General features: G+C 36.0%; 1 protein-coding gene across 1 annotated transcript in view; it reads left to right on the top strand.

Moving 5' to 3' along the window:
• The first annotated feature begins 3031 nt into the window (after positions 1–3031).
• TRIM28 (tripartite motif containing 28) overlaps positions 3032–13264 on the top strand; it is a 253485-nt gene continuing 243252 nt past the window's right edge. Inside the window, exon 1 of the mRNA XM_053691009.1 lies at positions 3032–3462. Within this exon, the coding sequence (XP_053546984.1) occupies positions 3225–3462 (238 nt within the window). The 5' untranslated portion in view covers positions 3032–3224. The remainder of the gene's footprint in view (positions 3463–13264) is intronic.

The raw sequence follows: 13264 nt of genomic DNA on the forward strand, positions 1-13264 counted from the left end.
TGAAAAAGTGGACTTAAAGGGACATACATAATACTCATATGCTAAATCACTTGAAACTGATGCAGTATAACTGTAAAAAGCTGACAGGAAAATATCACCTGAGCATCTCTATGTAAAAAAGGAAGATATTTTACCTCACAATCTCCTCAGCTCAGCAGAGTTAGTTCTGTGTAAAAAGTTATACTCAGCTGCTCCCAGCTGCAGGTAAAAATAAAAAATAATGCCAATCAGCATCAGCAGTGCTGAGGTCATGAACTCTTACTGTGATCTCATGAGATTTGACTTAACTCTCATGAGATTTCATAGTAAGCTTCCTTTACCTGATTGGTGAAATAATATGAGAGTTCACGAGGCTCATCCTTTCAGCTGTCACAGGACAGACACACTAAAATGCTTCTTAGAAATCCTTTACAATGGGAGGTGGCTACTGAGAAACTTTTGAGGTAAAATATCTTTCTTTTTTACATAGAGATGTTCAGGAGATATTTTCTAGTCAGCTTTTTACAGCTATACTGCATCACTTTCAAGTGTTTAAATATTTGGGTATTATGGCCCTTTAAGTGGTTGGATGTGCACCGATACTTTTTGTTGTCTTGTAATTGTTTTGGTCACTTCGGTAGCACTCTCACAATATGTGTGCTAAGATAAAACAGTCCTTTTTTTGTGGTGTGCTTATCAGATACAGGTCAAATATGTTACTTGAGATGTGTAACTATGATTTCCACGCATAATCCCCATATAAAAAAATATTATAACCATAATCTTATCAGAAACAAGTCAAATATGTTAATTGGCATGTTTAACCATGGTATTTCACCCATAATCCCCATGTAGAAATATATTTATAACAGTAATCCTATCAGAAAAATGTGAAATGTGCTCCTTGCCATGTGCAATCATGATATCATACCTATAATCCCCATGAATAAAAATAATTATACCCATATTCTTATCAGAGATAGGTCAAATATGTTTGTTGGGATGTGTAACTATGATATTCCAACAATAATCCCCATATAAAAAATATTTATAACCATATTCTTAACAGAAACAGGTCAAATATGTTCCTCTGCATGTGCAACCATGATATTGCACCCATAATCCCCATGTATAAAAATAATTATAGCCATATTCATATCAGAAAAAAGGTCAAATGTGTTCCTCTGCATGTGTAACCGTGATATTTCACCCATAATCCCAATGCATAAAAATAATTATAACCATATTCCTATCAGAAACAGGTCAAATGTGTTCCTCTGCATGTGTAACCGTTATATTGCACCCATAATCCCAATGTATAAAAATAATTATAACCATATTCCTATCAGAAACAGGTCAAATGCAAGTGTAACCATGATATTCCACCCATAATCCCCATGTATAAAAATAATTATAACCATATTCCTATCAGAAACAGGCCAAATGTGTTCATGTGCATGTGTAACCATGATATTGCACCCATAATCCCAATGTATAAAAATAATTATAACCATATTCCTATCAGAAACAGGTCAAATGCAAGTGTAACCATGATATTCCACCCATAATCCCAATGTTTAAAAATAATTATAACCATATTCCTATCAGAAACAGGTCAAATGTGTTCCTCTGCAAGTGTAACCATGATATTCCACCCATAATCCCAATGTTTAAAAATAATTATAACCATATTCCTATCAGAAACAGGTCAAATGTGTTCCTCTGCATGTGTAACCATGATATTCCACCCATAATCCCAATGTACCAAAATAATTATAACCATATTCCTATCAGATACAGGTCAAATGTGTTCCTCTGCATGTGTAACCATGATATTCAACCCATAATCCCAATGTACCAAAATAATTATAACCATATTCCTATCAGATACAGGTCAAATGTGTTCCTCTGCAAGTGTAACTATGATATTGCAACCATAATCCCATGTAGAAAAATAATTATAACCATAATCGTATCAGAAACAGGTCAAATGTGTTCCTCTGCATGTGTAATCATTATATTGCACCCATAATCCCATGTATAAAAATAATTATAACCATATTCCTATCAGAAACAGGTCAAATGCTTGTGTAACCATGATATTGCACCCATAATCCCCATGTAGAAAAATAATTATAACCATATTCCTATCAGATACAGGTCAAATGTGTTCCTCTGCATGTGTAATCATTATATTGCACCCATAATCCCAATGTATAAAATAATTATAACCATATTCTTATTAGAAATAAAACAGATATTTTCCTTGGCATGTGTAAATGATAATCCCTATGTTTAAAACATCTATTCACATGTTCCTATCAAAACAGGTAAAAGGTGTTCCTTTGCACATATATGTACTATATTAAATTAGTAATCTAGTCCTACAAAAGTATTGAGTCATTTTTATATTATATTATTTATTGTGATTCCATTATACAACTGTATATATATATATATATATATATATATATATATATATATATATATATATATATATATATATATCAGCAACAGCAAGTGAACAGTTACACATTTGCAACTTCTGTTTGCAATTTAGTATCAAGCACTGCAGAAAAGAACATATTTTGAGTTACATCAAATTCATTACCATGAATGTGTATAATGACACCTATTGATAGTGTTTAGCATTGCAGCCAATCATCCCAATATGCAGTTTAGTATGTCCCTATAGAATGTACAGTTATAAGCACATTACGTTTTCATTATTTAGGGTGGGTTAGGGTAGGGTGTGAAATTAGCCGTGCGAACATTTTGACACGAAACTCAAAAATAGACGCCCTGTACCATTATTTCGTAAATCATAAATGCATATTTATAGTCTAAAACAAAGCAAAACACACAAAATGCTTTATTTTGAAACATACAAGGCTTTATTTTGTATTGCCTACTAAAACAATATAGCATCAAGCTATTGTCACAAATCTTCCACATTCCATAAATAAAACAACCATAAATTCACAGCCAGGCAACTTTTGGCGCCAGTAACTGAACACCAAGATTGCAGGCCACGCCTTAAACGTGACGTCAGCACGCCCAGGGCACGCACTTCTATAATTGATAGAATCGTTAGTAAGTGTGTTCTTGCCGCGTGCAGAATAATATTTGGGTTGCGCGAGAATTCGCGGTTACCTGGAGTTCAATCGTGATCTAGAACTGCAGCCGCGAGAACAATAGATTCCGTTATCGGAGGCGGGAACGCAATCCCACAGGAGTAAAAAAAGATGTCGGTGTCCGTAGCGCGTGAGCAGCGAGCCGCCGTCGCCACCACCACCAATGCTAATAACGGAGGGGACACAGCGGTGGATGGTCAAGAACAGCTTGAAAACTGCGGCGTGTGCAAGAACCGATTGCAAACCGATAAGGAACCACAGCTCCTACCCTGTCTGCATTCTGTTTGTCGTAACTGCCTCCCCTCTGAGGGTCAAGTCCCGGAGGCCTCTAATAGTGAAGATCCTTCAGGTAAGAGAAGCATTTCCCGCCGTTCTGTTTTGTTTTCAGATGTGTTTTTTTCTTGTTAGGCCGTCATACGCGGCCTCGCTTATTTAAAATCGCCCAGGTGCTTGTGTGCAGATCGGCATCAGTGCTATAATGCACTACAAGTAGGCGTGGGAGCTGTTTTGCGCGCGTTTCCGGCGTTTCCACCATAAAAGGGCCTCAAATCCTTGGCCTGCGAGGCCATGCAGCAGAACAAAGACTTTTGTATAGCCCGGGTGTGCAGTAGAAAAAAAGTGTTAATATTCAAATAACAATGCAACCGCGTATGGCCGTAAAATACAAGTAAAAGTACCACTAGTAATAAAACAAATGCTTATTGAAGGCTGCTTATTTCAATTTCAGCATCTTGTCTCAATATGTCAGCGACCTGAAAGGGCTCCAAATTCAGTTTTACATGTGTACAATAAATGATGTACACGTGATTTTACACTTTATTTATATTTTTTGTTAGGGAAACAGTTTTATTGCTTTTTCAAACTTGGCCTAGAGCATCACATTTAGTCTGTTCTCTGCCATACATTTTAAAGTATAAGCTCCAGCCTTTCTAGAGTGGACTTTTTTTTTATCGAGTGAAAGAGAACCTAGTTAAAGGCATGGGTATCCCCAAAGTTTTCTTCTTTTTTTCCCATGATTTGGATAGTACAACTTTTCAATTTCTATTCTCAAATTTGCTTTATTCTCTTATCCTTTGTTAAAGGTACTTTGCACTACTGGCAGCTAGATGAACATATCACTAGAGACAAATGTGTGCAGGCACCAATCAGCAGCTAGTTCCAACTTGTGTGGGATCTGATCCCCCCCCATACCAAGAGAACAAAGCACATTTGGAAATAGAAGTGAATTTAAGTGTCTTAAAATGACATGCACTGATTCATATTTCATTCAAGTTTCATTTTGACACTTGTATCATTTTATTTGCAAGTATATTGCTACTCTACATATCCAGGTGTAAAGTTTGTTTTATTTTCATTTTTAACACATTACAAATGTGTAGTCATAATCCACTTGGTTCTGAATTAGTTGAGGTATTCTGTTCCGTTAAAACTATTTAGCAGTTGTCCCTGACAATGCTTTCAGCTATCTTCTATAACTGTACTAAACTATAACATTAGTGGTGATCCTTATGAATTTTTATTTAAAGGACAGTCCACTTAAAAAAATTTTTTTTTGCCTTTCACTTGTATCTAAGCCTCTGCCAACTGCCCATTATCTCGGTTCTTTTGACAGACATGCATTTAGCCAATAAGTGCTGACTCAAAAATAACTCCATAGGAGTGATCAGTTATCTATATGGTACTCATAAGACGGCCTTCAAGGGCTTAAATTAGTATAAAGAGCCTACATATTTAGCTTTTTACAAAAAATACCAACAGAACAAAGCACGTTTGATAAAAGTTGGAAGGGTGTTTAAAATTGCATGATCTATCTGACACATGAGTTTAATTTTGTCTAGACTGTCCCTTTAAATTACTATATTTTAAAGGTTATTCCTTTTTTTTTTTTTTTTATAGCAAGATACTGTATTCATGGCTGTAATGTATTTTTTTGTAAATTCAGTTAATCAATTCACAATTATGCACTCCCAGAAGTTTTTTTTTTTTTATCTTGAAGATATCACATTGGTTCTCGAACATGAATTTGTCTGCAGAAATAACATGCCTCTTTACAGCAAAATGTTAATATAATTGAAAAATTTACCTTAAAGGCACATAATCACAATCATTTTTGGGTTTCAGATAGAGCATAGTTTTCAGGTTTACTTCTATTATCAAATTTGCTTCATATTTGAACAATGCTCTACTGGGGCCTGGTTGAACACATTGGTGGTGGGGGGGTGCTGAGCAGCTAGCTCACAGTAGTGCGTTGCTTCTGAGCCTACCTATACCGGCTTTTCAACAAAGGTTGACAAGAGAACGAAGCACGTTGGCTAAGTAAATTGGAAAGTTTTTAGAAACTGCATCTTTCTGAATCTTGAGTTTAATTTCAAGAAGCTCACATAATAGAATATTTGGAGTAGAATAGATCTGCACAAGGACCTAAGTGTGCCGAGGGAGGGGCAAGTATTCAACAGCTTAAAAAGGGTCATGTCTGGTCTTACTCCCAAACTACTTACTATAGATAAGTTAAAGGGACAGTACACTGTAAAATTGTTTTTATATGAATGTATTTTCAATGACTTGTTATCCCAGCTGCAGAGTAACATTTATGAGAAATTGTATTTTTCGGTTTGTGTATATGAAGTAGCTGGTTTTGTGCTTTTAAACCACAGCCTATTACAATGGGTTGAGCTTCAGGTAATATCAGATCTCATGTTATCACTTTGTGTACACACATTTGCTTCATTATCTTATATTTGTCTAGAAAACTAAAGTTCAATACTTGGAGAGAACAATGGAAAATTATCATTTTATTAACTATCCTGCCCCACACGGAGAGTGTAAACTCTTCTGCTGTCTGTATTTACTTAGGCTATTCAATAGATTATACTCCAGTATAGAGACTTTCATTATAGGTTGGGATACCACAGGCTAAATCGGCTATTTCAAATGCCAAAATAAGGGTAAAGGAGCTACTTGTAAATAATTTGAAACACTCCAGCAGGTAAAATGAATCAAAGGGGAGACATTTTTTGGGTGAACTGTCCCTTTTAAAAGGGACTACAATAACCTTTTTTTAAAATGCTAAATGTTTTTTACAGTCCTAAAATTTAAAGAGCCAAACTGACTATTTTTTGGCAATCCCTGTTACCTCCAACCTAAGTCAGGATAGTGGTGGTACAGTTTGACAATTTAAAAAAATAAATAAAACATTGCATCAATGTGTCCTCCATACAAAATGTATTACTGTACTCCTGCTTTTGAAAATAAAAGTAAAATGTTTTGTTACAAAGCCATTCAAGTCCTTGGATACACCACTTAGAATAATACCAGAATGTTTTTACCTGATCTGCTGTATGCAGAGGTTATATGTAATGGGCTCCTGAGCTGATCTAAAACACGCAAAGTTAGTGAATGTGAACTTGAGCATACTATAAGATTTAAAAATGAATGACTTCATCAAATTTGTAGTCTATACTGATATTCTTAGATTTTTGAATGATTTTAAATGTCCCCTTTGCACAAACTCCACGACCCGGAGGGAAGTTATTAGTGGATTGTAGATTTGTCATCTGTCAATTGATCAATATGGCAGACGGAGGAACGGCTCTGTTACCATTCAGAGCTAAAAAGCGAAGATCAGTATAGACTACAAATTTGAATGATAGTCTCATTTTTTAAATTCTGATTTGAGCAAGTATGTTCAAGTTGACATTAACTTTAAATTGTCTTACGGTTCTTGGTGTAATTCTAAAAGTGGCTTTTCACGTCCTTATAACTTGGAGGAGCAGTAAAAACCTTACATTTGTTTTTCTAAAAAATAACAGCATCTTGTATGATGTAACCATTTGCTTTGTTTGGCGTAGCCAATCTGAGCTTTATTCTGCAGACAACAAGACTAGCCACAGTAATACATTTAATATAAAATTCAATTTTTTTGGTCATCAACTAAAGCCAATTGGAGAAAGATATGTAGCAGTGTTGGCTTTGAAGTCTGTGGGGTATATTTAAAGTTCTGAGAATTAAAAAAAGCCTCTTTTCAGAATGAAAGGAAATGCGGTACAATTATAAAGTTGCTTATTACAGTGTCCTCAAGTGAGTACACCCTCACATTTTATGTAAAATTTTTGATTTGACAACACTGAAGAAATGGCACTTTGCTACAATGTAAAGTAGTGAGTGTGCAGCCTGTCCCCTCAAAACACACAGCCATTAATGTCTTAACTGTTGGCAACAAAAGTGAGTACACCCCTAAGTGGAAATTTCCAAATTGGGCCCAATTAGCCATTTTCCCTCCCCAGTGTCATGTGATTCGTTAGTGTTACAAGGTCTCAGGTGTGAATGGGGAGCAGGTGATAAATTGAGTTATCGATCTCTCATACTGGTCACTGGAAGTTCAACATGGCACCTCATGGCAAAGAACTCTGAGGATCTGAAAAAAAGAATTGTCGCTCTACATAAAGATTGTCCTACTCAGAACAGGCCTCGCCATGGTCGACCAAAGGAGTTGAGTGCACATGCTCAGTATTGTATCCAGAGGTTGTCTTTGGGAAATAGACGTATGAGTGCTGCCAGCATTGCTGCAGAGGTTGAAGGGGTAGGGAGTCAGTCTGTCAGTGCTCAGACCATTTGCCGCACACAGCATCAAAATGGTCTGCATGGCTGTCCCAGAAGGAAGCCTCTTCTAAAGATGATGCACAAAAGAGCCCGCAAACGGTTTGCTGAAGGCAAGCAGACTAAGGACATGGTTTACTGGAACGATGTCCTGAAACCAAGAAACTTATTTGGTTCAGATGGTGTCAAGCGTGTGTCGCGGCAACCACGTGAGGAGTACAAAAACATGTCTTGTCTACAGTCAAGCATGGTGGTGGGAGTGTCATGGTCTCGGCCTGCATGAGTGCTGCTGGCACTGGGGAGCTACAGCTCATTGAGGGAACCATGAATGCCAACGTGTACTGTGACATACTGAAGCATAGCATGATCCCCTCCCTTCTGAGACTGGGCCGCAGGGCAGTATTCCAACATGGTAGCGACCCCAAACACACCTCCAAGATGACCACTGTCTTGCTAAAAAAGCTGAGGGTAAAGATGATGGACTGGCCAAGCATGTCTCCAGACCTAAACCCTATTGAGCATCAGTTGGGGAGCGAAAGGTCTCTAACATCCACCAGCTCTGATGTCGTCATGGAGGTGTGGAAGGACTCAAGTGGCAACCTGTGAAGCTCTGGTGAACTCCATGCCCAAGAGGGTTAAGGCAGTGCTGGAAAATAATGGTGGCCACACAAAATAACACTTTTGGCCCAATTTGGACATTTCCACTTAGGGGTGTACTCCACTTTTGTTGCCAACGGTTTAGACAATGGCTGTGTTTTTGAAAAATGCCAGCACTCATACACAATACTCTAGCCAGCACTCACAAAAAGTCGTATGGCTTAAAAGGTTTTTCTATTTTTTTTCTGTGAATCTCATTCTGTGTGTACTTCCAATCCTGTGTATTGTGAAATCCAATTTGGTGCAATATGATGGAATGCTTGTATAATCAATTTTATAACGTTCTTTGTATAAGACCAGCAACCAAAAACCAAGTTAAGTAACTTGTATTACACAGGTGGAAAGTCAATTCTCTGTGTATATCAGGACACTACAGGATTCATATGCAACTTTAGTCGACAGGTTATCTACAGTTTGAAACCCACACAGGTATAATATACATCAATATGATTCTCCGGTCCTACTCACCGCAGGGAGGGTAGATGTCTGTCGACTGTTGTCTGATCCAGACTGAGTAAATTCCGTCTGACACACACTGGCTTGGCAGCGTAGTGATTACCTGCTATGCAGGCTGTTGCTGTACAGAAAAAAAATCAAAAGGTGCATATGCTTCCAAACAGCGTTTCCCATACGCTGGTGAATAGCAAACTGTTCCAAAAGAGAAATAGGAAGCAATGCAGGCTGCACAACTCGGTTAAGGTAAAATCCAAAACTTGTCATCGACTAAAATATTTACAAACACAACTTCAGGTAGTTACCCATACACACAGGGGGAAAAGGCCGCCTTCCGACACGTTTCCTGCTCAAACTGAGCACTTCATCAGGGATGGCAGCCGTTTCCCTAACACTATTTATTGGCGTTGAACTTGTTAACCCTTGTATGTTGAAAATCTGTTATACCTCTTCAACAAATGGTATTACTGAACAAGGGCAAAGCTTATTTATCTCCAATAAATATTACAAATTATATCAGTTAATAGTCCATCCAATGTAGGGAAAAATAAGCGCTCCAAGCCCACAGATATATAAGTTCAATTTTATTCCAAACTTGTTAAAATCATACAAGATAGATTAAAAAGTGGTAAGCACAATAGTGCAAAAACAGGTTGTAGAACAGGTGCAAAAAACGGCAAACGTTTCGTGCTCCATGCACTTGGTCACTGCTAATTGATGCACCTGTTCAGAGCTCTATTTATACCAAATTTCTTAAAGTGATATCACAAATTTTCATTAACCTGTACTTTGCCATTTTGTAAGGGAGCCTATGACAAGAAACATGTATTTACTTCCTTCTTCCTTAAGGAGATTCTCAAAGAAGGTTGTGATTTTGTATCTAGAAGAGGTAAGACGGTAGCAAATTTTATTTCTCAATCTGATGTAAAAACCAAAAAAACATCCTGCTGGTTAAAACAGAGAAAGGGTTTTTATAAGTGCAGACGCCCAATATGTACAACATGTGACTTTGTTAAGGAAGGAGAGGAATTTAATTCTACTATTACCAATAAGACTTATAAGATACATCATTATATCAACTGTTCTACCACACATATGGTTTATCTTCTCACATGTAAAATTTGCCACAAACAATATACAGGAAAAACAAAGAGACCGTTAAAAGAGAGGTTCTTGGAGCACTTGCGCTCCATAGAGGATGAGAACACAGACACACCTGTATCAAGGCACTTTAAGGTTCTACACAATGCAGATACATCTGCTCTTATCCTACAGGGGATAGATTTTGTCCCACAATGGAGAAGAGGAGGTGATAGAGAGACAACACTTGACAAAAGAGAAGTTATGTGGATGTTCAATCTACAGACTACACACCCTGAGGGCCTCAACATGAGAAGGGATTTAGACTTATTCACCAAATAATAAATATCTAAAAAAAAAAAAAAAAATTTAGTAATTTATTTTAAAAAGAAATTTTTGAATTTTTTTTTGAATTTATAGATATGTCTCTTGTCATAGGCTCATTCCCCTAAAAAGAATTAAGAAATAGGAAAATTTAATAAATCATTTAATGTTTTTGGGAAATTTTTGAATTTATAGGTATGTCTCTTGTCATGGGCTCATTCCCCCAAAAAAGAATTAAGAAATAAGAAAATATGTTGATATGAGACATTTTCTCACTATTATTGCCAACCCAATTTTTCCTTTATGAGAGAGAAAATAGATTACTATACATACACTTATTTTGATGTCTTAGGAAATCAGGCTCTTGTCATAGGCTCATCTATTGCATATCTAATTTCATACTTTTCAAATTAAGGATTTTTATATTAAGAGTAGTTTAAACAATATATAAACATGGTTTTGATTATATTTAACACTGAAGGTAATGACTTATAGAGCAATGTGTATGCTTCTTTTCATAAATGTAATGATTTAAATATATTGCAAAATAGATTGTTTTCACAAAACAGTCACGCCTTAACCAACAAATATCAACCTGCATATTTATATTGTAATACTTTATGTACATGAAAAGGAAAAAAGTAAATGTTTCTTGTCATAGGCTCCCTTACAAAATGGCAAAGTACAGGTTAATGAAAATTTGTGATATCACTTTAAGAAATTTGGTATAAATAGAGCTCTGAACAGGTGCATCAATTAGCAGTGACCAAGTGCATGGAGCACGAAACGTTTGCTGTTTTTTGCACCTGTTTTACAACCTGTTTTTGCACTATTGTGCTTACCACTTTTTAATCTATCTTGTATGATTTTAACAAGTTTGGAATAAAATTGAACTTTTATATATCTGTGGGCTTGGAGCGCTTTTTCCCTACATTGGATGGACTGTTGCTATTTTGTGTGTGTGCAGACGCACTGGGAATATTTGCTTGCCGCCTAGGATATTATCTACATTTTTTTCACATATACCCTTACTCTTAGTGCCTATCATAATCTCAGGATTTGTTTTTACATACCCCAGGGGCGCTCCATTGAGCAGGTTTTATTTGTATCTTATATCAGTTAATACCTAGGTTACTTAAACATTTAAAACATGTATAATTTATTTCCTAATGGGAAAAATAGTTATGCTTACAGTAAACATGATCTTAAAGCATTTGATAGTTCTATATTGAGAGGTTATTTAGGAAGTGAAAAATCAATAAATAAAAACTTAACGATTAACAACTTTGAATATATCGAAGTGAGACAAAATTTTACATGATTCAAATTTTTTTGTACAAACTTATTTCACATTAGAAACATATAAATATTATCCTTCAAATTCAGCCAAAAAAGGATTGCAAATGACTAAATTGACTATGTAAACAGTGGCTACAAATCGCATTTTACTAACAATGTGCAAACTTTTTTCGTCCACTAAGAGCTTACTGGGAGCTAGCTGTCTTATACATTCCACATAGAGATTGCAAAAACTAGATTCTATTACTAGGCAAATTAATGTAATTTGCATATACCTATCTTATTATACCTTTATTTGACCTCTGGGTGCTATTTATCTATTTATACCCTTCACTACTGAAAGTGTTGAAACTTAAAGTTTTAATGAGTTATGTGATATAACTGATCTAGCAACTTTACAAAGAGTTTGCGTAATAATGACGCAAATTTGATAATACCTAAAAGTGATGTAAAATTTACTAAAACATTTTTACCCATCGCAATCTAGAGGAGAGAATATAGATATATTCCATACTATAGTGGAACAAGAACTTACAAAACTACACAAATTTGAAGTCGGTAAAAGTAGAAAGAAGAACAATCTTACTGAGACGGAAAGGATAGCACTCAAAAGTATTCAAAAGAATGAGAGTTTAATGATCACTAATTCTGATAAAGGGGGCTCAATTGTTCTTGATAGAACAGCCTATGAAAAGGAAGCATTAAATGCTTTAAGATCATGTTTACTGTAAGTATAACTTTATTCTTCCCATTAGGAAATAAATTATACATGTCTTAAATATTTAAGTAACCTAGGTATTAACTCTGATATAATTTGTAATATTTATTGGAGATAAATAAGCTTTGCCTTTGTTCAGTAATACCATTTGTTGAAGAGGTATAACAGATTTTCGACATACAAGGGTTAACAAGTTCAACTCCAATAAATAGTGTTAGGGAAACAGCTGCCATCCCTGATGAAGTGCTCATTTCGAGCAGGAAACGCGTCGGAAGGCGGCCTTTTCCCCCTGTGTGTATGGGTAACTACCTGAAGTTGTGTTTGTAAATATTTTAGTCGATGACAAAAGTTTTGGTTTTTACCTTAACAGAGTTGTGCAGCCTGCATTGCTTCCTATTTCTCTTTTGGAACTGTTTGTTTTTGAGGGGACAGCACATTGACTTTATACAGGCTGTACACAAACTACTTTACATTGTAGCAAAGTGTCTTCTTCAGTGAACACACATGAAGATATAATAAATATTTACAAAAATTTGAGGGGTGTACTCCTAAACATTTTTTATATAAAAAGCTCAAGGTTTTTAAGCAAAATGAATTGCATAGCTAAGCTGCCTGGAGCAGCCAGCTCCACCCACCATTATCAGTGTTTAGACACAGGCATTGTATTTCAACTGAGTTCTCAACTGCTAGGCATGCTCCAGCAGATAATCCCTATGCACTTTTGCATTCTACCAAAATAACAATTGATATAGATACAGCCATAGAAGGAAATGTGTGGGGGAGTTAGATTTATAATTCAGAAACTAAAAAAGGGTTAATGGCGAGGCACTGCAGTATAAATTTGCAGATAAAGTAATTACATATATTTTCTCTATCCCAACCCTTTTTTAAATGAGTGCATAGTACTCAAGTTGCGTATTTTTTTGCTGGATGTATTTGTTTGCTATAATCTCGAGACCCCCCCCCCCCCCCCCCGCCTCAATGTTTTTTTTTTTTTTTTTTTTTTAACATGCTAGCAAGCAAA

Source organism: Bombina bombina, chromosome 8 (genome assembly GCF_027579735.1).
Source record: "Bombina bombina isolate aBomBom1 chromosome 8, aBomBom1.pri, whole genome shotgun sequence".
In the NCBI taxonomy this organism is placed as follows: domain Eukaryota; kingdom Metazoa; phylum Chordata; class Amphibia; order Anura; family Bombinatoridae; genus Bombina; species Bombina bombina.